Source organism: Phocoena sinus, chromosome 3 (assembly GCF_008692025.1).
Source record: "Phocoena sinus isolate mPhoSin1 chromosome 3, mPhoSin1.pri, whole genome shotgun sequence".
Lineage (NCBI taxonomy): Eukaryota > Metazoa > Chordata > Mammalia > Artiodactyla > Phocoenidae > Phocoena > Phocoena sinus.
Genome location: NC_045765.1, coordinates 45,450,042 through 45,475,075, shown reverse-complemented (window position 1 = coordinate 45,475,075; position 25,034 = coordinate 45,450,042). Strand labels below are relative to the sequence as shown.

Sequence of the window (25,034 nt, the reverse complement as noted above, 5' to 3'; positions counted from 1 at the left end):
AGGGGGCGTATCCGGGTCTGACCACGCCCTCCCAGCCAATGGGCGGTCTCGTTGTCCTCCCTGCCTCCGCCCCTTACACCCACCGGAGAGGGGCCGGCCACTCCTGGAGATAAGACTACATGTTCCGGCGTGCCGCGCGGCGGGTGAAGGAGGAGCCGGAAGTGGGGGGCGCGAGGTCTAAGGGTAAGAGGGAAGTGGCGGGCGGGGACTGAGGGGGGCGTGCAGGTAAGCCGACAAGCCGGGGGTTGCGGGCATGGCCGAGGCCAGGAAGCGGCGGGAGCTGCTTCCCCTGATCTACCAGCATCTGCTGCAGGCGGGCTTTGTGCGCGCGGCGCGGGAAGTGAAGGAGCAGAGCGGCCAGGTAAGCGTGCCCGGGCCGTGTGCGAGGGCCGCGTGCAAGATGTGAAGAGAGGAGGCCCGTGCCTCCTCCCTTGGCGGCCTGGAGGGCGCCCAGAGCCGGATACCCGCCGTGCTCCGGGACGCGGCCTGGGGTGCCGAAGGAGGCTCAGCCTCTGCTCCCCACCCCTGCGGCCCCCAGTTCTTATGGGCCTCAGTTTCCCTGTCTGTGCAGTGGGCGGGCTGGGACGTGAGATACGACGCTCAGGGCTTTATAATTCCCGCGCCCCTTACCTCCACCCCCTTCCTGGGAGCGGCAGTTTAAAGTTTCCGAAGTCTCGGGCCACGTGGCTCGGCGCGGCTCCCTGGGGCGAGAAGGTTGCTGCGAGTCTGAGAGGTGGATTGCGACCAGCTCTGGTGGGGCGAAAGAGCGCCAAGAGAGGGGGTCTGAAGCCCCTTAATTGAGCTGGAGCTCAAGCCCTTAGCAGCCCTTCTGTACTGAGTCGGACAGCTTTGGGATTCGAACTCGTGGTGCAGTCATTTCACTTCATCCGTTCTTTGAGCAGCTGTTAATCTGGCGGTCAGAGTGCTGATGACAGAATAGTGAGCACGGTCCCTCAATTCACTGTTTAGAGTTTACAGTCTGAATTTGGTAGGGGAGATAGACATAAGTCAAAGAACCATAAAAGCACCTGTACACTTAACACTGCATTAAGTGCCGAGAACGAGAGGCATAGGGTGCTAAGACAAGAATGGCAGCTTGCCCTCGTCAGGGATATCCAGGGTTGCTTTCCTGAGGAAGTGGATGTTGCTTTGAGATCTGAGAGAAGGGAGGTGGATATTCCAAGCAGAGGTGCAAATTGTTGCATATGTACTGCCCCAGAAAATTGACTGAAGTATGGAGTACAAGGGTGATAGAGGTCCCTGGGGAGACAGAGGCAGGGAGTTGGCTTACTTTGGTTTTCATCTGAAGAGCAGTGGTAAGCCACGGGGAAGTTTTAAGCTGGTATGGTGGCTACTGACTTGGTTAATCAGTACCCCTTGGCTGTGGTGGAGGCTGTGGTCATGATGCTTGCTCTCAGGACCTCCTGGAGAAACTAAAGGATGATGGGCCTTATGACATTACCTGTGCTTTTTCCAGTTTTCTTTGGACCTCGGTAGCCCTTCTTACTCCAGTTAACATGACTTAACAGCTACAGGGGGTGAAGGAGAATACCCATCTGCTTTGGGGCATTTACCTAAGCAAAAGTATCCTGCCCTCATGGAGCACACGTTCCAGCAGGAGCCGAACGATGACTGATTTTTTTTTTTTTTTTTAAAGTTAATGATACAGTGTGTGGGGTGATGGTAGGTGCTAGGTATAAAAATAAGGCAGGTGTGGGGGAATAAAGAATGTCAGAGTTAAATTATCTATATAGGGTGGTCAGGAAACCCCAATGAGAAGGTGACCTTCGGGCAAGGACCTGAAGGAAGTGAGGGAGTGAGCCGTAGAGTTGGCAGGAGAGAGCATTCCAGACAGAAGGAATTGCAAGCCCCGGTGCGGGCGGGGTGCCCTGACAGATTTGAGGGACAGTGAGGAGGCCAGTGTGCCAGGGGTAGAGGAGAGTGAAACTGACACTTTCAATTACTGTCAGTTACAGTCTCAATGTTACTGGCTCCTGTGCTGGGCACTGACTAGATGGTCTCGATCAGGCCTGACAGCAACATCTTAGGTGGGTACTGCTGTTATCCCCATGTTAGAAAGAAAGAACCAGAAGTTTGAAGAGGTGAAGAGAGTAGCCCATCCAGTTAACACAGGCGCTATGCCTGAGTCCAGGTGCACCCTCTTGACCACTCTGCCTAAGTCCCCGGCACTGCCCTCGCCCCACATTACTCACTCAGCCTCCTTGGGGCACTTGACACCCCAGGTTCTTGATATTTGCAGAGAGAATAGGCTTCTGATCTTGGCTCCAAAGGCCTCTGCTTCTACCAAAGGACTGGCACCATTTGGTTCCAGTCTCTTCCCAGCGGGTGAGCTGACAGTGCGGTGTCTGGGCTGTGGTTCGTACTGTCCTGGGGAGATTGACCAGCCTGGCTTTTGAAAGCCTTCTGAAAGGTCAGGGGTGGAAAAAGCCCTGTCTCGTGGCACCTAAGCCTGGAGAGTGCCAGGAAGGCTGGGGGCTGGATAAATGCTAGCCTGGAACATTCCAACTCTAATCTTCAAAGGTACTCCTCACCAACATGTTGTCTTAAAAGGTTTTAGCTGGAAATACTTGCCCTGCTTGTCTCTGGAAGGTTTGGGTGGTACTGGAAGGGTCAAGCAGACATACTTCCCAGAGCAGAAAGACCCCCTTCTCAACCACCTCTCTGTAGATCATGACGTTGTGAGAGTGGGGCCCAAGGAGGACCCTTACTGTGCTTGGGGGATTGATTGCTGCTTTCTCTTTACTTCTCTGCAGAAAAGTTTCCTGACTCAACCTGTAACCCTTCTGGACATCTATACACACTGGCAACAGTAAGTCTAATGGGACTGAGAGAGTACAGCAGGGACACTGCAAGCCCTCAGCTTGGGATCAGCTAGGATACTAATCTGGTCTAAGATCTGTCCCCATAGCCCACCGTAGATACTATTATCACCTCCAGGAAGCCAGGTCACAGATACGGGTGTCTGGTAATGGAGAGGACACTGAGCTGTGATCAGTGCCTCTTAAGGACAAAAGCTTCTCAGCAGCTTTTATTATTCATTCAATCAGTAAACATTTATTGAGTAACTACTGAATGCCAGGCTCTGTTCTAAGTACAAAGGTATTGTCATGAGTGAGACATACATGGTTCCTTTTTTCCTGGAGCTGACATTGGAGTCCAGGAAGGTAAGCACACCTCAGAAAAAACAAATGAGTGTAAAATTATAGTGGTAGTAAGGGTTATGCAAAGAGGTGCCCAGTGCCAAAACTACCTAAACAGGTTAGCCTAGCCTCATTTGGGGGTTTAGGGGAGGCTTCCCTGAAGTGACCTTTGATTTGAGAGCTGCAGGGAGTAGGGGAGTGAACGAGGCAATAGGTGTGGAGGGGCCAGTAGAGTGTACCTGGTAGAGGGAACTACTGGTCTGAGGCCTGTAGCTGCGGGCACAGTGCAGACGAGGCTGGACCGTAGGCAGGGCCCACTCCACGCAAGGCCTGATCATCCATGGGGAGCAGTTGTGTCTTTGCCCCAAGAGCCGTGGGAGCCATGGAAGGGTGAAGCAGAGTGGTGAGATCACTGCAGCATGGCACGGCCAGTTGAAGCTGTGGATATCATTATCTAGGCAAGAGCTGATGGAGCTTGAGGCAGTAATAACATGGGAGGGAGACAGTAGATTCCAGGAATGTGAGAGGATGAGATGAGGGTCCGCGGATGGTTTGGAGAGGCAGTCTAGTCCACTGCCAGGTGTCTGACTTGTACACCTGAGTGGAAGGAACCCAATTTGGAGGGAAAGATTTCAAAGACCTGTTGAATGTGAAATGCCTGTAAAACCTGGGAAACAAGGAGGGGAATAATCTAAGGACATATCAGCAGAGGAATGGTTTGAAAATGAAGGAGGGATAATCGTTCTCTCCATGAACTGGCCTGACCACAGCCAACTACGGGAGTGAAGGACCTGCAGTCATGTCCCATGAGGAATGATAGTGAATACTGAACCGTCTGGGATGGGAAAGAGATGTCAGAGGGGCAGGCAAGGGACCTCTGTATGCACATCTTTGAAGACAAAGGGAGTGGGGTGTTCCCTGGGGCCCGAGAGACTGAAGTGGGACCCATATGTACCTGCTTTAGGAAGACAGGTTTCAGCTTCTGAATAAAAGCAGTGGGTCATCAGAGCTCTCCAGAAATGAGGTAGGCTACAGTGGAGTTGTGAGTTCCTTGTCGTCAGAGGTGTGTAAACAAAGGCAGGCATGGTGTGGAAGGGATCCAAGCTTCCAGTAGAGAGCTAAGGTCTTTGAGAGCCCTATCAACCCTCAGTTCTTGGCTCTCCTCTGCTGCTGAGGTGAGCACAGGGCACACCCCCACTTCCTTTCCCACTTGCCTAGGTGTTTGTGTGTTTGCACAGCACTTCCTTCCCCAGAGAACTCCTTCAGTGAGCCGCAGCGCACACCCTTCCCCGCCACCAGCCCCTTCTGTGGGTGAGGAGTACTGACTGGGATGAGGACCTCACAGTCTAACCTAGTGGTTCAAACCCAGCAACTAGCCGTATGACCTTGGACAAACTTGGCCTCCCCAAGTGTGTCTCCATCCGTAAAATGAAGATAATAATGGTAAAGTGCTAAACCTAGCCATTGGAGGCATCCCCCTCCCACCCCCACTCACCTCCATATTTATCGAGCACTTACTGTGAGCCAGAACTGTTCTTGATATAGCTGGGAACAAACTGGAGAAAAATCCCTGCCCTTGTGAAACTTACATTCTGTTGGGAGGAGAGAGGCAGAGTGAACTGATACATGTAGTAAATGAAACCTGTTTTTGCAGAAGATTCCCTGGGAACAAGGGACCCAAGCAGCACATCCCAAACTGGCAGAGCAGCATCCGTCCCATCTGGAGAACATGGGGCACAGACAGTGACTCCCTCGGGGCAGGAGGCTGGGGTCAGGGGAGATGATGCTCGAAAGTTCCAGCAACTCAGCCATCTGGGTGCTTATCCTCCCCAGTGCCTGAGACTTACTCTTTGACTCTGGGCAACTCACTTGCCCGTGAGACTCATGCTATGTGCTCAAGGTACTGAGGGAGCTGGAAAAGGTTCCTGCCTGCCCTCCTCTCCAGGGGCCTGGCTGTGCAGTGGGGGCTTCAAGCAGGAAGTAGATAAAATAACAGGAGAGAGGAACGTGCTCTGAAGAAAATGAAACAGGATGGCAGGGCAGAGAATGTCTTAGGGGAGGGGGGGTGATCAGGGAGGGCCTCTCTGAGGAGGCTGTATTCGAGTTGAGGCCTGAAGGACAATAGGGACCGACCTGGGCAGACTCTTCCAGGAAGAGGGCACTGCAGGTGCCACAAGTTCTGGAGGAGGGAGGAGCCTGGATGGTGCTGTGAAGTGTCTATAGTGCTGGCACTTAGCGCTCAGTGACTCTTAGCAGCTGTTATATAATATTGTCCACCCTTCCTGAATATTTGAAGACTCATAGACAGTTGTAAAAATACGATGAAATGAGTGAAAATGCAGAACACAAAATTGTATCTAACACTGTGTTTCATCACTGTTTAAACTCTCTTCATGCACGTTTCCTTTGGGGGCAGGGAGGATGTGGGGAGGTCTTGCTTTTCAACTCTCCTGGGGTTGTCCTTGTCACCCGGTTGAACTAGCCAGTCACCCTTGTCCTGCAGAACCTCGGAGATTGGCCAGAAGCGGAAGGCAGAGGAAGATGCAGCCCTGCAGGCCAAGAAGACCCGCGTGTCAGACCCCATTACCAGCTCCGAGAGCTCAGAAGAGGAGGAGGAGGTGGCGCAGGAGGCAGAAGCAGGAAGCACCAAAGCCAGTAAGAGCGCTGTGTGCCGGGGGCTCAGCTCAGCGCCCTGCACCTTTCAGGAACAGGCTGTTGTATACTGGATTGTTCCAAGGGAGGGTCCACCTCCAGCTTCTCCTTCAGTGAGCCCTCAGAGGACCGGCCCTTTTAGAGGGAAGGTTGGAAGGGTCCCACATACCTATTTCAGTCTTGATTTGAGCCCTTCCTCTGGGCCAGACATCGTGTCCCAGGGGCTAGGAATCCAATGGTGAACAAAAACATGGATGGGCCCTTACAGTCTAATTTGGGGTACGTGGAGTCAGCCCCTCCAGTGGGGCCCAGGAGCTGCATTTTTACAAGCCCTCCAGGTGATTCTGGTAAAGATAGAAAGAAGCCCACATTTTCAGAAGAACTGCTAGAGAGATTTCAGAGAGGGCAGCTGGCGGGCACCTCATCTGTGTGCTTACGGGCTGCTTCAGGAGTTGCCGATCTTCCTGTTATTTTGGAAGTGTGCAGGTTAGCACTGGCAGGCCGTCCCGGGCACTCTGGTTTCAGGGTGTTGGCAGGGGTGACCCGGGGAGGCCTTCACAGCCCCTTCTCCCCATGTTCTCAGGGCAGTTTGTACTTTAACCAACAGTGGTCATAGCTCCACAGAGGAATTATCGTTCTTCTTTGCATTATTGGTTTTTACTTACATAGAAGATAATTTCTTAATTTTTAAATATGTTTTCTGATTGTAAAAGAAATACAGGCTTTGTTATGGAGTATTCATTATAGAATATGTGAAAATTACTTTTCAGAAAGGTAGGGAAAAGTTACCCATATTCTTGCCACATATAATTTGGCAAATTATTCTTCCATTTATTTTTCCTGAACATGTTTTTTCAAAGACTTGAGATCATACTGAATATGCATTTTATACCTTGCTTAATCTTTTAAAATTATAATGCAAAGCAAGTTCACTGTGAATTGTACAAAAGCATACAGAATAAAAGTGGGAGGTTTCCTGTTCGCCTCGCCGGCTCCCCTTCCACTCCCTAAATGTATCTCCTGGAGGGTAGCTTACAGTGCTCTCCTTTGTATCTGAAATCATACAGATAGACATCCATACTTGCCTACGTCCATACCTACACACTATTTAAAACAAAAATTGTAAAATTTCCTACTGATGGGCTACTCGATATTAATAAATTTTTAAGCTCTAATAATGGAATTCTAATTATACTTTTTAAGAGTCCTCATTGAGAGAAACATGCTGAAATATCTGTGGGCCACATGGTATGATGTCTGATGTTTTCTTCAGAATAATACTCAGCAGGGAAGGGCGAACGGGGGGACAGTTGAAATAAGATTGGCCACAAGTTGATAACGGTTGGGGCAGGGTGGTTTTATACACTTTCTCTCTACGTAGGAACGGGCTTAACATTTTCCGTGATTAAAAATAGAGAGAGATGGAATTAAATGTCAGGAAAAGAATTAGATCATATCATTCATCTCAACAACATCCTGTTTATTTCACAGCATACATTAGAAATCTTTCCCTAATCTGAGCTCTAAGGAGACGATACCCCGGTGTAAAAGCAACAAGAATCTGGAAACCTCGACATCTAACAGGGTCCCGGTCTCATGGTTCAGCTACTTCTCCACTGAGAAACCGCTTAATTCGAGCAGCTTTCTCTGTGGACCTGGGGCTGCCTGACCTGCTCCTGTCTCGCTGAGTGACGTTAGGGCTGCAGTGTGGCAGGTAGCCTGTGGGAATGGCACCCCTGGAGTTGTGCGGGACCTCCGGGGTAGTATGCGGCAGGACTAGGAGCCAATCCCTTTTCCTCTGGGGGCTTCAGCATCTCGTGCCACCAGGGAATTGGGACCCCATCGGGGATGCAGACACATGGCTTTCATGTCGTCACTCTCCTCTCTTGCTCCTGGGGCATGTGGCTGATGTACCACCAAGCTCTTTCCCAGTCCAGGCTCAGCCTCAGATCTCATGCCAGCCCCAGGCAGCCATACCAGTTGAATTATTAGGTGAGCTGAGCCTGTTTGCCACTAACCCATGAGAACATGCTCATCTGGCTCACCCAACCAGTGTTTGTGTCTTGCAGTCCCGGCGCTAGCATCTACCAACTCCTCAGCCACGGGGATGGTTTTGCCTTCAAGTGTGAAAGAAAAAGCCAAGGTGAGTGAGACCACCTTCCAAGCTGTCGCCCGTGGGAGTTGAAGTGCCCTGTAGGACACAGTCCCCTGTGTCAGAGAAGGATAGGCTTGTGGGTAATTGCCCAACCCTTGGATTGGATTCAGATCTCAGCCTCAGTCGCAGTGTGATTGTGGTCTGTCCCTTCACCTCTGTCGGCCTCAGTTTTTTTTTTTTCTGTAAGATGGGGCTAATACCTACCGCCATGGGCCACTGGGCACATTACACACCTGGAAGAGACAGTTCCTTTCCTCCTCCAGCCCTGCATCCACCTGTTCACTCAGCAAATCGTTACCAATACAGTTATGTTCCAGGCACTGCACAAGGCAGTGGAGACACCAGAGCAGATAAGACACTGGTGGCTCTGAAAGCTTGAGAAGCATTTTATTTTGGGGGTTTTTTTTTTTTTTTGGTTGTTTTTGGCCGTGCCGGGGGGCTTGTGGGCTCTTAGTCCCCCGACCAGGGGTGGAACCTGTGCCCCCTGCAGTGGAAGTGTGGAGTCCTAACCACAGGACCACCAGGGAACTCCCTCAAGAATCACTTTCTAGGCTGGAAACTACTTGGAAAGTAGAATATCCTTTTTTGGTCATCCAGAAAGCAGTGTCACAGGCACGTAAAGGATTATGTCCCTGATATTTCCTGTAGCATTAGCAAAAAATATGTAGAAAGAATTATGAGGCCATGGTAATGTCCACAACAAAATGCTCCTTACCACTGAGCAAAACTGCTGTGTCCCAAGAACTGTAATTCGGTTCTCTCCACACCTCTGTGAGGGGAGGTACCATTTTTAGCCCCACTTTGAAGATGAAGAAACTGAGGCTTAGGGAGGTAGTGTGCCCAGGCTCACAGGGCTAGGAAGTGGTGGAGCTGGGCTCAGATGTGGTCTGTGCTCTCATTTGCCAGGCCATACCCACTGTCTGTCACTCCTGTTCTGTGTAGGCAAAGACCAAGAAAGCCAGCAAGACGGTGAACTCCACGGCACACCCTGCCTCCGGGAAGGCAGTGGCCCACCTCCTCACCAGGAAGTCACCCCAGAAGGCGGCGGGGCCCTCGGCAAATACCATCCTGGTCTCAGAAACTGAGGAGGAGGGCGGTGTCTCAGCCCTCAGAACCACTGCCAAGCCTGGTGAGCGGCCCTGCCCTCTAGGACCAGGACCCCCGAGTGCGGGCTGAGGAAGCAGACCTGGGCGCTGCTTTGTCAGGCCCTGGGACCCTCTGGAATTCAGGAGGTTGTCTGTATGACAGCGAGGACCGCCACCTCAGGCCATTTTCCCCTCCCCTGGGTGAGGAAGAGTCAGCTGCAGGGACACCTCAGGCCTTGCGAGGGAGTGTGAGCAGCCGGGGTGGGCTTGGAGCCCTTTCTGGTTTATTGCTCTCAGGTGGGTGCAGGGCCTGCCGCAGAGGCTCAGAGGCTAAGCTGAGAGGCCTGGGCTTGCCTCCATCTCCCATGTAAAATAGGCATCTGCCCTGCCTGCTGCTGTGTGCTGGTGGAAGGAGATCATCTGAGCCATCGGCTTCTGGCACTCGTGTACTAGGACCTAACATCACAGGCCTTACCGGGGCCTGAGAGCCGCGCAGGAGCTGCGGCGGGAGCGCTCGCACCTGGCCCTGAGTAGTTGGCGTGGAGGGTGCCGGCAAGGGGCGGGCGGGTCTGGAAAGGCCCTCAGTCCCTCCTTGTTTATTCCTCAGGAATGGCGGCCGCCAGCCAGGCCGCCAGCTCCAGCGAAGACACCTCCGGCTCGAGCGATGAGACGGACATGGAGGTAATTGCCGCCCATCCTCAGGAGCTGCCCTCTGCAAACCTCTAACCCTCCTGGAGGCCTGGCCAGGGCCTCACCTACCAGGGGCACCAGATCAGTTCAGCAAGGGTGTCAGGGTGACCGGGAGCTGGGAAGGCTGAGGCCTGCGGAGGTGGGGAGCCAGGCGCTGCTCACTGCACTCTGGGCAGGCGAAGGTGTGGGGCTGGGGGGAAGAGACGCCATCCTGCCTGTGAGGTGGGAGGAAGCCTTCCTGGGAGAGGCGGCACTGGACTGCGGCCTTGACGCACAGGAGGCTTCGGCTTGGCTTCACCGGGGAGGGAGGAAGGGGGAGGGGTATTCGAGCTGGAAGAACTGCACGAGCAAAGGCCCCGGGGCAGGAGCATGGCTGTCCAGGGCATTGGGGTGTGGGTGAGGCTGCTGCGGAGGCTCTGGGCCTGCTGGTGAATGCCAGGCCTCAGCACTGGCCAGGGGTAGGCAGGTCTTCTAGTCAGTGGCCGTGTCTATTTTGTGAACCGTGACCTGGGAGGAGTCCCCGCAGGTTATTCCTTATTGTGCACCTTCCAAGCGCCAGGCCTTGGGGAAACAGTGGTAAGCAGGACGGGTGGGGTTCCTGCTGCCGTGGGGAAGTGGAGGGATCCCTCAGAAATTTAACTGCCGTGGTGATGGTTACTATGAAAGGGAAATGTGGAGAGCTCTGAGGCGCAGTAACAGGAATGTGACGCAGACAGAGGGACAGCAGGGGCAGAGGCAGACACAAAATGAGTTTGGTGCTTTTAAGCAACGGTGATCTGCAATTTCATGAATGAGGCGGAAAGTGATACAAGGTGAGGTCAGAAGTAGGCGGGGGCCAGATCCATGCCTGACCAAGAGGACTGCTGAGAGGAATTTGGGTTTTACTCTGGAGGCTGTGAGAAGCCACTGCAGGGCTACAGGCCCAGCGGCAAGGTGGCCTGACTTACGGTTCGGAAAGATGGCTGCTTGTGGCCTGGATCGGAGGACAGTGCTGAATAGATGTAATGGCGTGGTTGAGGGCTGTTGGAGTAGTGCTGGCAGGAGACGCTGGTGCCTGGCGCCAGGACACCCGGGGAAAGGTGTTGCAGAGGGAGAAAAGTAGCATTCAGGGATGGATTGGCCTGGCCCCCACGGTGCTCCCTACCTTGCCTTCCTGCCTTAGCCAGTCACCCACGAAGGTAGAGACCTTGCTCCCAGCTACCCCGGGCCTAGCTGTGGGCTGCTCCCCACATTCTGTCCCACCGTTGGGCCCTCGTTACAGCCAGCCGTAAGGACGCCCTGGGCTCCCATCCCCCAGGCCCTGCCGAGGGAACGAGCGACACTCCTGGCCCTGGGAAACCAGCAGCCAAACACATAGCTTCAGTGGGCCAGAGCCCAGAGAGGGAAGGAATGTGCCCCAGGAATCTCAGCAAGCCAGTGCCAAGACTGGGGTTCAGATCCTAGTGTCCTGGCCCTTGGGGTGGCCACCATGACAAGACACTGTAGCTGGAGGGACAACCATGAGCTGTCCTGGTTGAGAGTGGTTGCCCCTCTGCTGGGCCCTGTGTGCCAGGTGGGAGAGGAGCATCGTGGTTGAGAGCTCTGCCCCCAGAGCCATATAGACATGGGTTCAAGTCACAGCTCTGCCCCTTAGTATTGGTGTTGAGTGGTTTAACCTCTCTGAGCCTTTTGCCCTTTACTGGAAAATAGGTGTAAAGACAGTACCTGTCTTAGGGAGTTGTTTGAGAACCAGATGACATTAGGAAAGAGCTTTACAAACTATGAAGCATCTTATACTCCTCAGGGGTGGAGAGGATTATCCTCTGATTCCATCGTCTTGTTCCAGGTGAAACCTGCAGTAAAACCACCACAGGTCAAAGCCTCAGCAGCTGCGGCCAAGGAGTCTCCAAGAAGGGTGGCCCCGACCCCAGGGAAGGCGGGATGTGTGACATCCCAAGTCAGAGGGGGTGCCATGACCCCAGCCAGCAGGGCCAAGAAGCCAGAAGAGGTCTCAGAGAGCAGCGAGGAGTCCGAGAGTGAGGAGGGGGCCCCTGCGGGGACACCCAGCCAGGTGAGGCCCAAGGGAGGCCTGCTCCTCAGGGTTCCCTGGTTCCCTGGCCCCGAGACTGGTGGAGAAACTGTGTAATGAGCACCTTCCCTGCCAGAGGAGACCCGCCTTGGAGTTTGGGGAGAGGGAGGCGGGGCTATGGGAGTTGAAGGGCAAGGGCACCTGGTTTTGCTCCACCCGCTTCTGGAAATGACCTTTCCTGTCCAAGCAGTGGCCTGGAGTGGCTGCTTCCCAAAGGGCAGGTGCTGCACCCCACCCAGTCAATAACCACTCCCTTCACCTCAGTTTCCCTGTCTAGTAAATGGGCTGCTGTCCTTGTCCCAGCTAGTCCTGCTGTGAAGGGACTTGAGAAGTTTTAATTACCTGGTCCTCTGGCTTCTCAGGCCAAATCATGGCTTGTTAGCAAACAGGAATCCTCTTCCATTCCATCTGCTGGGACCCCCTTCTCCTCGCTTGGGTAACCAGAGCTGCAGCTGGGCATGTCCTAAGGGAAAGCCAGAGAGGCTGGGAAGCTGTTGGAATCAGAGAACAGGGAGGAATAGGGGTGAGACAGGTGGTAAAAGGCCCCTGGGAGCCCTGAGCCTGCCCACCCTGGGGCAGGGCCATCATGGAGAACTGCTATAAGGAACTGGGACCCAGGGGATGAGGCAGTAGTGGTCAGGTGAAATGGGCAGGGGTTGTGAAGGCCCCGGGAATGAGGAGGTATGGCCATACTGGCTGGCCGGCCATACCGGCTGGAGCACCAGTCAAGGTGGGGAGTCCAGAGAGAAGCAGGGGGTCTTGCGAGCCTCACTAAAGCTTCGAGCCTTATTCTTAAGGTGTCACAAGGGGGTTTTCAGAAGGAGGGGAGCAAACTGCACTTTCTCTTTTACTAGGTGAAGGCCTCCCAGAAAACTGTCCAGGTCAGAGCTGCCTTGGGTCCTGCCAAGGGGACCCCTGGGAAAGGGGCCACCCCAGCACCCCCTGGGAAGGCAGGGAAGCCAGAGGAGGACTCGGAGAGCAGCAGCGAGGAGTCAGACAGCGAGGAGGAGACGCCAGCTGCCCAGACCCTGCTGCAGGTGAGGCCTGGGGAGGGAGAGTCCCACAGCCAGCGCCCCATCCCAGGAGGCCTTCAGAGGGCTTGTTCTCTCGCTCCGCATGCACCCCAGCCATGCTCAGAGCCCTGCACCTTCTCACCATGTGGTGTGGTGTCTGCGGTGTCCTTAACCCTGTCTGCTCTCCTGTGTTTCCTCACGCCCACCGTCTAGGCTCCCTCCCCTGATACTGTTTCTCTCGCTCCAGGCAAAGCCCTCAGGGAAGCTCCCCCAGGTCAGAGCCACCGCAGCAGCACCTGCCCAGGTGCTTTCCCCTGGGAAAGGGGCCCCTCCAGCACCCCGTGGCAAGGCAGGGCCTGCAGCCATCCAGGCCCAGACCAGGGGGCAGGAGGAGGACTCAGACAGCAGCAGCGAGGAGTCAGACAGCGAAGGGGAGGCGTCCACAGCCGTGCCCCACACCACGAGCCTGGCTCAGGTGAGGCTGGAAGGATGCCCGGCCCGGCCCTGTGTGTCGCCTGAGAGACCCTGTGGGCCTCTCCTCCTCTGCACCCGGGACTGCTGCCCTCCATCCGCCCTGCGCACCTCCTGTCTTACCTCACACACATTTCCCCCAAGCCCCCTATCCTGACCCTGTCCTTTGTCACTCCCAGGCAAAGCCCTTGGGGAAAAACTCCCAGATCAGAGCTGCCTCAGCCACAAGCACGGGGCCCTCAGCGAAGAGCGCTGTCCCAGCACTCCCTCAGAAGGCAAGGGCTGTAGCCGCCCAGGTGGTAAAGTGGGAGGAGGACTCGGAGAGCTGCAGCGAGGAGGAGTCGGACAGCGAGGGGGAGGCGCTGAGAACAGCAGCCTTGACCCAGGTGAGGCCCCTGCTGTCAGGCTCTTCTCTCCGGCTCAGTGCCGGAAGCCCCATCCCCCTCCGCTCACCGTGCCTGTTGACCCTTTCTGTCTCTTTGTCTCTGCATCTCTGCACAATGCCACACTTTGGGTGCTCTCCCCTGAGCCTGTGTGTCTCGCTGCAGGCAAAGTCCTCGGGGAAAGTCCTGCAGGTCAGACCTGCCTCAGGTCCCACCCAGGGCCCCCCTCAGAAGGCCGGGCCTGCAGCCGCCCAGGTCAAGACCAAAAGGTCCAAGGAAGACTCGGAGAGCAGTGAGGAGGAGTCAGACAGTGAGGACGAGGCCCCAACAGCCAAGACTCCAGCCCAGGTAGCTGCCCCCGCCAGGGGAGCAGCTCCACCGGGAGCTGTGGGGGAGGATGGCAGTGGGGCTCCAGCCCTGAGCGGATGGGGGCTCTGAGTCCAAGATCCTTCTGTAGCTTCTGACTTCTGTGTCCCTTCAGGCAAAATCAGCTGTGAAAACTTCTCAGACCAAGGTCTCCCCAAGGAAGGGTACCCCCATTACACCCGCATCTGCCAAGGTCCCACCAGTGCAAGTAAGCGCACCAGCCCCCTGGAAAGCAGGAACGGTGACTTCGCCAGCGTGCACATCATCCCCAGCCGTGGTCAGGGGCACCCAGAGGCCAGAGGAGGACTCTTCAAGCAGCGAGGAGCCGGAGAGCGAGGAGGAGACAGCTCCTGCCACATCTGTGGGACAGGTGAGGCGAAGTTTGTTTGGCTGGGTCAGGGCCAGCCCCCACGTGGTCCTTTGGCTCCTGTGACATGCCTCTTTTCCATGTCATTCCAGGTGAAGTCTGTAGGGAAAAGCCTCCCGGTGAAAGCTGCCTCAGCACCCACCCAGGGGCCCTCAGGGCAACGGACCACTCCAGGGCTCCCTGGGAAGGCAAGGCCTGCCGTGGCCCAGGTCAAAGCTGAGGTGCAGGAAGACTCAGAGAGCAGTGAGGAGGAGTCGGACAATGAGGAGGCGGCCTCAGCTACAGCACAGGTGAGACCTGGGAGGAGCCAACCTGCCCCACCCACACCGTCGCCTGGGATGGGGCTGAGGATGCACTTACCTAGGCTGCTCTTGCCCCAGGTATGCAGCAGCCTCAGCTCGGCCTCATTCCACACCTTCCACTCATCTCTGCCCATCAGAGCTGCAGGGTCGAGCTCCAGGGTCTCCTTCATCACCTTTTGAGCTCCCACTGAGATTTCTTTTTACACAAGCTCTGTTAAGTACCCCATCTGCCAGGTGCCAACTTATCTGGGGCTCCTTTGGCCCTGGCCCTTGGAGTTGCCAGCCTAGATCGCGGGGCGTGGACATGTACAGATTATTTCAGTGTGGTATGACAGTAGGGTTGAGATGGAGGATGTGTGCCTGGGCTAGCAGGGCGTGGCACGTGATGGTGTCTAGAGGTTTTTCGGTAGAGAAGACCTCTTGAAGAAGTGGCATCTAAACTGTGGGCTGAAAGAGTTGGCCAGGTGATGTGGAGTGTTCCAGGCAGAGAAACCAGCCTGCGCAAAAGCCAGGGGGTGGGAGAGTGCCTGGCTTTGCGAGTTTCCCCAAGCAGAACATTCTGGTGGGATCACTAGGGGAGACCATGTGAATGGCGAATGGTGGGAGGTTTGGAGCCAGGCTGCCTGGGTTCAAGTCCTAGCTCCACGTCCTAGCAAATGAAGTAATCCATTAGGGCCTCTGTTTATTCTTCTGTAAATTGGAAATCAACCTGCACAGAGTTGAGAATTTGATGAGATCTCAGCTGCCACACCCAGCAAAGGGCCTGCACACAGCAAGTTCTCATCCGTCTCCCTGAGGGAGCAGAATCAAGAGTTGCCTTCCAGCCTGGGAGAGTGGAGAGAAGTGAAGATATCTCACTCCCTGCATTCACCCACCCACCATTTATTATTTTTAATTGTCACTCTTTTTTTCACTAACCACTCAAATTAGTCATTTCTTGTTTCCCTGTACCAAAGCACACATTTTTATGGGTTTTTTCTTTTTCTTGGTCCTGATCTCACTATTATCTTGTAGGACCCAAGGTCCTATCATTCCTTTACTGAGATTTTAAACTATTCTTGGCCTTCCCAGCGTCTCAGGTTAGTAGTCTCCTATCCTGTTTTTCCAAGCTACAGACATATTCGAGACCAATGCCTTAAAAGTTTCAGTGTGCCAATCACTTAATATCTGTCTTCCCATTTGAGCCTCTCACCTGTACCATGAGACAGTGTTCATTTACTTTGGTTTCTGGAAGAGGAAATTGGAACTTAGAGGAGTTGTTTGGTGACTTGCTCCAGCCCCACCAGCGCCTGCCTCCAAAGCCTTTGCCTTTCCCACTTCCTTCTGCTATATCTTGGCCAAAACTTTTCCAGCCACAGAAATGGTCATACTTTGGGGCCTTATTTTCTGTCAGGTAAAATTGAGCAGCCAGTCCCTCTCTGTAGAGGTGTAGCCTTTATAGCCTGATGCTCTGTCAGAAGCTACTGCCTTTCCTAGCTTCAAGAGGTCTGAAGAGCTTCTGCTAAAACAAGCAGGGCTGATAGGAGTCTTGTTGACTACCTTCTTTTCCTCGCCTTCCTCTGAAGGATGAGGATAATAACTGTCTCTGTTGTGGGGTTATTATGAGGATTGAAATAATACTTGTATGGCCTCACCCGCAAAATGCTGTTCTATTCTGCTTAGCATTGCTGGGGTCAGAAATGAGTCACAATCTCTGATCTGCTCAGAGACACCCAGCCAGCTCAAAGTAAACCATCCATTGAGGGAACTGAGGTTCAAAACAAATTAACAGGACTTCCCTGGTGGCGCAGTGGTTAAGAAACTGCCTGCTAACGCAGGGGACACAGGTTCGAGCCCTGGTCTGGGAAGATCCCACATGCCACAGAGCAACTAAGCCCGTGCGCCACAACTACTGAGCTTGCGCTCTAGAGCCTGTGAGCCACAACTACTGAGCCTGCGTGCCACAGCTACTGAAGCCTGTGCACCTAGAGCCCGTGCTGCAGAGCAAGAGAAGCCACCACAGTGAGAAGCCCGTGTACCGCAACAAAGAGTAACCCCTGCTCGCCGCAACTAGAGAAAGCCCACACGCAGCAACGAAAACCCAATGCAGCCAAAAAAAAAAAAAAATTAATTAAAAAATAATTAACGAAGTCAGAGAGTCCGTTCTGGAAAACCAAATGTGCCAGAGACTCAGGAAGGAGATGATTCGTGACTTAAATATCATAGAAAGACAGCCCTTGTGTGAGAAAGGCAGGAGAGAGATGTTCAGTCAGTGTTTGATGAATGGCCAGATAAGTGGTATGGTGCCTTCTGGGCCTGACCTTGTGATGTATGTTGATCTCATGTCCTGTGACATTGTTACACATACTTACCAGTTCCAGTGGCTTTTGTAGATTCCTTAGGATTTTCTGTATTCGGATCATGTCTGCAAATTAAGGGCAGTTTTACTTTTTTCTTTCTAATCCAGATGGCTTTTCTCTTTCTTGCCTTATTGCACTGACTAGAACCTCCAGTAAGATGTTGAATAGTAGTGAGGAGAGCAGACATCCTTGCCTTGTTTTTAATTTTACTGGTAAAGAATTGTCTTTCACTCTTTAAGTGTGATGTTAGCTGTAGGTTTTTCATAGATGCCCTTGATCCAGTTGAGGAAGTTTCCTTCTATTTCTGATTTGTTGAGAGTTCTTATCATGAATTGGAGTTAGGTTTTTATCAAATGCTTTTTCTCTATTGAAGTGATTTTTTTCCCCTTTGTTCTGTTAATATGTGTTACATTAGTTGATTTTCAGGTATTAAATCAATGTTTCATTCTTGGGATAAATCCATCTTGGTCATAGTGTATATTCCTTTTTATTTGTTGCTGGATTTGGTTTGCAAATCACTTGTTAAGGATTTTTGTGTCTGTGTTCATAAAGAATTTTGGTCTGTAGATATCATGTGATATCTTTGCCTGGCTTTGGTATTGGGTGATACTGCCTCATAAAATTAGTTGGGTAGTATTTTCTGCTCTGTTTTCTGAGAGTTTGTGTTGGATTGGTATTATTTCTTTCTTAATAGAATTCATCAATCAAGCCAACTGGGCCTGGGCTTTTTGTGGGGGGGGTGATTTTTAGTTACTAAGTCAATTTCTCTAATTGATATTGGTATATTCAGATTTTATTATTCTTGAATCAGTTTCTATTTTGTACCTGTTAATAGTTCTGTGCACAGTTAATAATTTGTGCCTTTCTAGAAACGTTTCTGTTTTCATCTCAGTTGTCTGATTGGTTAACATAGATTTGTTCATAATATTCCCCTATAATCCTTTTAATATCTATAGGGTCTGTAGTGATGTCTTGCTTTCTTTCCTAATTTTTGGTAATTTGTGTCTTCTGTCCTATTCTTGGTGAGTTTAGCTAAAGACTTATCAATTTCTTTCTTTTCAAAGAAACAACTTTTGGCTTCATTGATTTTTCTGTATCATTTTCTTGTTTTCTGTTTCATTAATTTCCACTGTGATCTTTATTATTTCTTTCCTTACTTTGAGTTTGATTTGCTCTTCTTTTTCTAGCCTCTTAAGGTAGAATCTTAGATTTTTTTTCTTTTCTTTTTAAAATTTATTTATTTCGGCTGCGTTGGGTTTTCATTGCTGGGCATGGATTTTCTCTAGTTGCGGTGAGCAAGGGCTACTCTTCGTTGTGCTGTGTGGGCTTCTCATTGCAGTGGCTTCTCTTGTTGTGGAGCATGGGCTCTAGGCACGCGGGCTTCAGTAGTTGTGGCACACAGCCTCAGTAGTTGTGGCTCGTGGGCTCTAGAGTGCAGACTCAGTAGTTGTGGCGCATGGTCTTCGTTGCCCTGAGGCATGTGGGATCTTCTCAGACCAGGGCTCGAACCCATGTCCCCTGCATTGACAGGTGGATTCTTAACCACTGCACCACCAGGGAAGTCCCTGGAATCTTAGGTTTTTGATTGTAGCTCTTTCTTTCTAATGTAAACATTTAAAGCTATAAATTTCTGTCTGAGGACTGCATTAACTTTGTCTCATGAATTTTGAAATGTTTTTTTTTTTTGCGGTATGCGGGCCTCTCACTGTTGTGGCCTCTCCCGTTGCGGAGCACAGGCTCCGGACGTGCAGGCTCAGTGGCCATGGCTCACGGGCCCAGCCGCTCCGCGGCATGTGGGATCTTCCCAGACCGCGGCACGAACCCGTGTCCCCTGCATCGGCAGGCAGACTCTCAACCACTGCACCACCAGGGAAGCCCGAAGTGTTGTATTTTTAAATTTTTATTCTTTGAATGTATTATTAAGAAGTGGCTTAACTTGTAAGTATATTGAATTGTACAGATTTCTTTTTGTTGTTGATTTCTGATTTAATCCTGTGTGGCTGGAGAATATATTTTGTATGATTTCAGTCCTTTTAAACTTTTAAGACTTGTTAGGTCAACTTAGACTTGGTATCTTTTGTTTTGTTTTTGTAAGTCTATGTAAAAAACATTACTCTCCTCTGGATGACTTGAGTTCTGTGCTGCTAACCACCTTACCCTTAGTCATACATAGTCCATGCTTTAGAGAGCTTTCTTTCTTCAATTCATGACTGATAATTTCACTTGGTCCCATGCGAATGAGGGAAGCTGGGTTGTAGGGCATATCACTGTTCAAATGACATCTCTGAAGGAGACAGGGGCCTTGAGATGATGCCAAATTCCTCATCTGATTTCACATTAGCAAGGCTTGCTTTCACACTCTTATCAAGGATTTTGCTTTTCGTTGCTCTTATGTCTATAGTTCTGTCTATAGACTCTGACAAGCTTTTAGGGGATTCCTTGAATATCAGTTTAGTTTAGGATAAGCTGAAGAAAACCTCAAACAACAGTCGTTTTCCTTTTTGTTCTGCCATCCTGAGTACTTGGCTCCCATCTCATAGACTAAGATGGCTGCTTGAGCTCCAGCTATTACCTCAGCGTTCCAGGCAGCAGAGAGGAAGAAGACACATTTCCTACGTGTGTAAGAAAGTCAAATGTATGCTTGACTTACATCCATTAGCCAGAAGTTAATCACATGGCCACCTAGCTAAAAGGGAGCCTGGAAAACACCTTTGCTCTGGGTAGTCTTATACTTAGCTAACAGTAAGAAAAGTTCTCACAGTAATAAGTTTGAGTGCTTATTGTGTGCCAGGCACTGTGTTAAACACTGGGAATCTCCCATTTAATCCTCACCGTCCCTATGGGTAGGCCTCATTTATTCCCATTTTATAGAGGAGGGAACTGAGGCCCAGTGAGGTCAAATGATTTGCCCAGGTTCACACAGCTATTACCGGAGGAGCCAGAACCCAGACTCAGGCATCTGACTCCAGAATCGGCATTCCTGGCTACCTGCTCTATTGCATCTCACCTCCTTTCCGTAATTCCCTTTTCTCCTTCCAGGTGAAGACCTCAGTGAAAACCACTCAGACCAAAGCCAACCCAGCTGCCACCAGAGTGGCTTCAGCCAAAGGGGCAGCATCAGCTCCTGGAAAAGGGGTTTCTGCAGCTGCTCAAGCCAAAGTGGGGTCCCCAGCCAAGGCAAGTAGGACCAGCACCAAAAGAGGTGCCAGGGTGGGATGTAGAGGAGGCCAAGCAGTGGCCCCAGCCTGGACAAGGGTTCTGCACAAGCAGGAGTGATCTCCCCACAGCCATGCCCTGGGTGGGGCTTCACTTAAGGGGAACTGTGCTTTCTTCTTCCTTCCCTAATACTGTTCCCTCCTAATGATTCAGGTAAAGCCACCAGCAAGAGCCCCCCAGAGCAGTGCCGTCTCGGGCAGGGGCCAGGTGTCTGTGCCGGCTATGGGGAAGGCACTGGCTGCAGCAGCCCAGGCCCAGCTGGGGCCGGTCAGGGGCCCACAGGAGGACTCGGAGAGCAGTGAGGAGGAGTCGGACAGTGAGGGGGAGGTGCCCGCTCAGGTGAGGCCCGGGTGGGCAGAGAGCAGCCCTGTGCTTCCCCTCTGTGCCAGGAGCTGCCCACAGCACAGCTACACATGCCCCATCCATCTCCCGTCGCCCTTCCCTGACTCCGCTTCTCTCACTCCAGGCGAAGCCCTCAGGGAAGACCCCCCAGGTCAGAACTGCCTCAGCCTCCACCAAGGGATCCCCCAGGAAAGGGGCTGCCCCAGCACCCCCTGGGAAGGCAGGAGCCCCAGCCGCCCAGGCCGGGAAGCGGAAAGAGGACTCGGAGAGCAGCAGCGAGGAGGAGTCAGACGGTGACGGGGAGACGCCAGCAGCTGTGCCCCCAGCCCAGGTGAGGCCTCAAGAGGAAGCAGCTACAGTGCCAGGCCTCTGAGCCACTGACTGCCACCTACTCCTGCATCAGAACATGGGTTCAGGGCCAGGTGAAGAAGGAATTAAGACCAGATTAAGGCTCTGACCCCAGGATCCTTTCCCCCAGCTCCTGTACCCCATGTCTCCTTAGGTGAAACCTGCTGTAAAAACCCCCTAACTAAGGCCTCCCTGATGAAAGGTGTCCTATGCACTCCCATATCTACCAAGGTCTCCACAGCACGAGTGGGCACACCAGCCCCACGGAAGGCTAGACCAGCAACTCCTGCCAAGCCCCCAAAGATGTCACAGGGCCATGAGGAGGCTTGGACTGTGATGCAGGTACCATGAGGCCCTGGGAAGCTGGAGGAAGTCACATCCCTCACCTGGGCCTGGGGCCTCCTGTAGGCATGTGTATCTCTCAAGGAGAGCTCTTCTAGCTTAACATGAAGCCTGGGGAGTGGGGAGAGGGAAGGAATGAGCAACTGACTTTTATCTTGACCATTTTCTCTCTGTCTGCTTGCACAGAAGAAGTTCAGGGTGACAAACTCCAGGACTCAGACATGTGATGGAAACAACGGGCTCAGGCCTGGTAGGGGTGATAGATGGCAACTGACATGGAGCCTTGGTGTCAGGAGAGACAGTAGGGAGTGGTGGCAACTAGGACAAACTGGAGAGCCCTTGTCTCATCTAGAAAAGCAGTCCCTGTCAGCTCCAGCCAGTTATGACCTGGTGGAGATGGACCCTTTGTAAGGCCAGATCTTCCATTTCTTTTTTTTTTAAATTTTATTTATTCATTTATTTTTGCTGCATTGGGTCTTCATTGCCGGGCGCACGCGGACTCTCTCTAGTTGCGGAGAGTGGGGGCTACTCTTCGTTGGGGTGCGCGGGCTTCTCATTGTGGTGGGTTCTCTTGTTGCGGAGCACGGGCTCTAGACACACAGCCTTCAGTAGTTGTGGCTCACGGGCTTAGTTGCTCCACGGCATGTGGGATCTTCCCAGACCAGGGCTCGAACCCATGTCCGCTGCATTGTCAGGTGGATTCTTAACCACTGTGCCACGAGGGGAGTCCCTTGATCTTCCATTTCTTAAGGGAAGCTGGAAATCCCTGTTCCACGCTGAGCTCCAGCCCCTCATAAATTTCTGTTTTCTTCATGAGTAAACAAGCACCAAGAAGTGTAAGTGCTCCTAGCACTAACCTCTCTGCCTTCAGTGCATCAGACCACTACTGAACACGCTGTCTTATTGATAGGGACAAAGGATGAAAGATGTGGCCCTGCCCTCAAGGAGCATATAGTCTGTAGGGCAAGACAAGGTGACCGGATTATTGGAGAATATTCTGGTTGTGCTCTGATGGTGCTGGGAAAACAAGTGTCTGAGAGGCCAAACGAGACGATTGAGCTGAGCTTGGAGGAAGACCTGGGGTTCCCTAGGCACAAAAGTAGAGACAGACCCTCCAGGTTGGGGAGGGCAGTGTGGAAAGGGAGGGGGGATGTAAAGTCAGGTGGGTTCAGCAAAGGCCAGCTGTCCTGTAGGCAATAGTCACTTCCAGTTGCTTGTTACCAGTAACATTTATGGGGACCTAAATGCCAGACTAAGACACAAGGGTCCCAGCCACGTTTTGGACTGTGGTGCTTTTTGTAAAGTTTCTTTTGTTTGTTTTTTAATTTTTTTGGGGGGGGAGGGTGCTGCATTGGGTCTTCGTTGCTATGCTTGGGCTCTCTCTAGTTGCAGCAAGCGGGGGCCACTCCTCGCCGCGGTGCACGGGCTCCTTATTGTGGTGGCCTCTCCCATCGCGGAGCACAGGCTCTAGGTGCGCGGGCCTCAGCAGTTGTGGCTCGTGGGCTCCAGAGCACAGCCTCTGTAGTTGTGGCGCACAGGCCTAGCTGCTTCGCGGTATGTCGGATCCTCTTGGACGAGGGCTCGAACCCGTGTCCCCTGCATTGACAGGCAGATTCCCAACCACTGCGCCACCAGGGAAGTCCCTGTAAAGTTATAAACAGGTTATTATATCAGTCGGGACATCCTAATCTGCAGGAGGAAACAGAGCTACTTCACAAGCGCTTAGATGCTAAGGGGATTGGTTATCTCAGTGCACAATGTTTCAGGATAAGGTGTCTGTAAAGGTGGTTCCTTCAGCTCAGCATCATCAGTGACTCAGATTTCTTCCGTCTCTATGCTTCGTGTGCCTCATTGTCACAGCAGGGCTGCAGCATCTCCTAAAGAGCTAGGAAATCCCCCAGTTGACTTCCCCTCCCCTTGTCTCCTTGACCAGATCTAAGGCATGTGCTCTGCCCGCCCCCTGCCACCCCCCAAAAAAGTCACTCACTAATGAGAGGCCTGCAGTTCCTGTGATTGGCTAGGAGAAGGAGCCACCCTCTCCAAAGCCTGTGGTGGGGACCCCCAGAACAGAGTCAGGGTTCTGTGAGCAAGGAAGCCATGGGGGTGTGGCTGTTGCAGTGTGCATTGTAGTTGATTCATTTTAAAAATTGAGAAATACACAAATCAGGATCTTCCAGCTTTTCTTAAGAAATTGGAGGCTCAGGCAACATGGGTCCTGCTTTTCTGAGTGGTGAAAGTGGGGCCTTCGCGCCGGTAGGGAGGCGCAGAGCTGCCCTCTGCACCTGCCTGGGCTTCCCTGAGCTGGTCACCAGCAGTGCCTTGCTGATAAATCACTGCTCTCCGAGTCATCCTCTGGCTCCTGACGGCTCTTCCCAGCCAGCCCGCTCCCCTCGTCTACGCCTGGCCCGGCAGGAGGCAGGCAGGAGGGGATAACAGCTGCTCGGAGCACCCTCAGCCAACTCCTGCTTTTAGCTGGGGCTGTGACAGCCAGGTGTGAGCTGTGCTGGGGCCCCTGGCCCCACCCCTGCCACTTTGTCCCAGGCCACTATCACCTCTCATTCAGATGCCCGGCCAACAGCATGCCAGCCCTCAGGTTTTAGTGGTGTCTGACTCACACATCCCTTTCACGTTCAGAGTCAGCTCTGGAGGAAGGATAGACAGAGTGGAGACCTGTGTTCCCAGTGGCTGGGAGGCATGCCAGGCCAGCAGCTGTGCCCCCCGTGTGTATATAGGGGGTCATGCTATCTTCCCCGGAGACTGAGGGTCGTTGCTCTCTGGCTGTGGTTTCCCCACCCCGGCCTCTCAGTTGTGCTTCCCCTCGGCTAACAAATGCCCCCTCACCCACCATATGCTTGTCCCATCAGAAGGAGGGTAACTCCAAAACTGCCAGAAGCAAGACCCTGGCCGCAGCGCCCCCGGAGAAGAAGGCAGAGGGGTCCTCAACCAGCAGTGATGAGCTACCAGCAAGACAGGTAGGCCAGGCATTGTCTCTGAGGACCCTCAGGCTCAGAGCTGGGTAGGTGGGCCCGGGCATGGGGGCAGGTCTGTCCCACTTAAATAGCACTTCCCAGTTTCCTGAGCTCTTTCCTCTGTTTTAACACGTTCATCCTCACAGTAACCCTGGGAGGCAGGCAGCAGAGCCAGACAGTGTAGGGTCAGAGGCGGCTGCCCCGCCCACCAGCTCCAAGGCCTGGGCTTGCCTTAACCATGCTGAGGCCTGGCTGTTTCAGCTGTGAACAGGCAGGGTGGCAGTCCTGCTTCCCCGCTCTGCATGCTGGCACAGGTACACAGCGTGCCGCCAGGCAGGGAGGACCTGTGAATGCAGGAGAGCACGTGGTGGTGCCTCAGGAGTCAAGGCCCAGCAACTTGAAGTGATTTCCCCAGACTCCTGTGACCCATAAGGAGCCAAGGAAGGGGCAGACGCCGATACCCCTGCTTCCTGTTGGGAACTGGGAGCCTTCTCTGCAGGGCCTGTCAGAATCCCACAGGCCTGGTCCCAGACCGCACTCACGCACCTGCGGCCCACCCTCACACGCTGCCGGCCGTCCTCCCTGACTCTACCCCTGAGGGCGGGACCAAGCCCACCTTGTCTGCCCAACTCCAGAGGCCCACTTTCACCTGGCAAGTGTCTGAGCTTCTGTGTGAACCCCAGGCCTCGCCTGCAGCTGGCACTGCCCTTTGTCCTCCTCTAGCCCCAAGTTCCTAGAAGCTTCTGCCAGGCCCTTTGGAGATGC

At 52.9% G+C, this 25,034-nt stretch overlaps 1 protein-coding gene across 21 annotated transcripts in view; it reads left to right on the top strand.

Annotated features, from left to right (window-relative positions):
* The first annotated feature begins 220 nt into the window (after positions 1–220).
* The window catches only part of TCOF1 (treacle ribosome biogenesis factor 1), a 40,871-nt gene continuing 16,057 nt past the window's right edge, over positions 221–25,034 (top strand). For 11 of the 21 annotated variants that reach the window (XM_032625403.1, XM_032625396.1, XM_032625395.1 and 8 more), the window contains exons 1-17: positions 221–361; positions 2,775–2,830; positions 5,665–5,816; positions 7,883–7,956; positions 8,911–9,097; positions 9,661–9,734; positions 11,569–11,793; positions 12,666–12,848; positions 13,072–13,299; positions 13,475–13,681; positions 13,844–14,026; positions 14,160–14,414; positions 14,504–14,701; positions 20,092–20,229; positions 20,422–20,607; positions 20,735–20,941; positions 24,165–24,272. In XM_032625403.1, the coding sequence (XP_032481294.1) occupies positions 254–361; positions 2,775–2,830; positions 5,665–5,816; positions 7,883–7,956; positions 8,911–9,097; positions 9,661–9,734; positions 11,569–11,793; positions 12,666–12,848; positions 13,072–13,299; positions 13,475–13,681; positions 13,844–14,026; positions 14,160–14,414; positions 14,504–14,701; positions 20,092–20,229; positions 20,422–20,607; positions 20,735–20,941; positions 24,165–24,272 (2,769 nt within the window). In that variant the 5' untranslated portion in view covers positions 221–253. Of the gene's footprint in view, positions 362–2,774; positions 2,831–5,664; positions 5,817–7,882; positions 7,957–8,910; positions 9,098–9,660; positions 9,735–11,568; positions 11,794–12,665; positions 12,849–13,071; positions 13,300–13,474; positions 13,682–13,843; positions 14,027–14,159; positions 14,415–14,503; positions 14,702–20,091; positions 20,230–20,421; positions 20,608–20,734; positions 20,942–21,189; positions 21,759–24,164; positions 24,273–25,034 lie in introns of those variants that run through there. The other 10 variants (XM_032625407.1, XM_032625406.1, XM_032625402.1 and 7 more) reach the window with 3 other exon arrangements.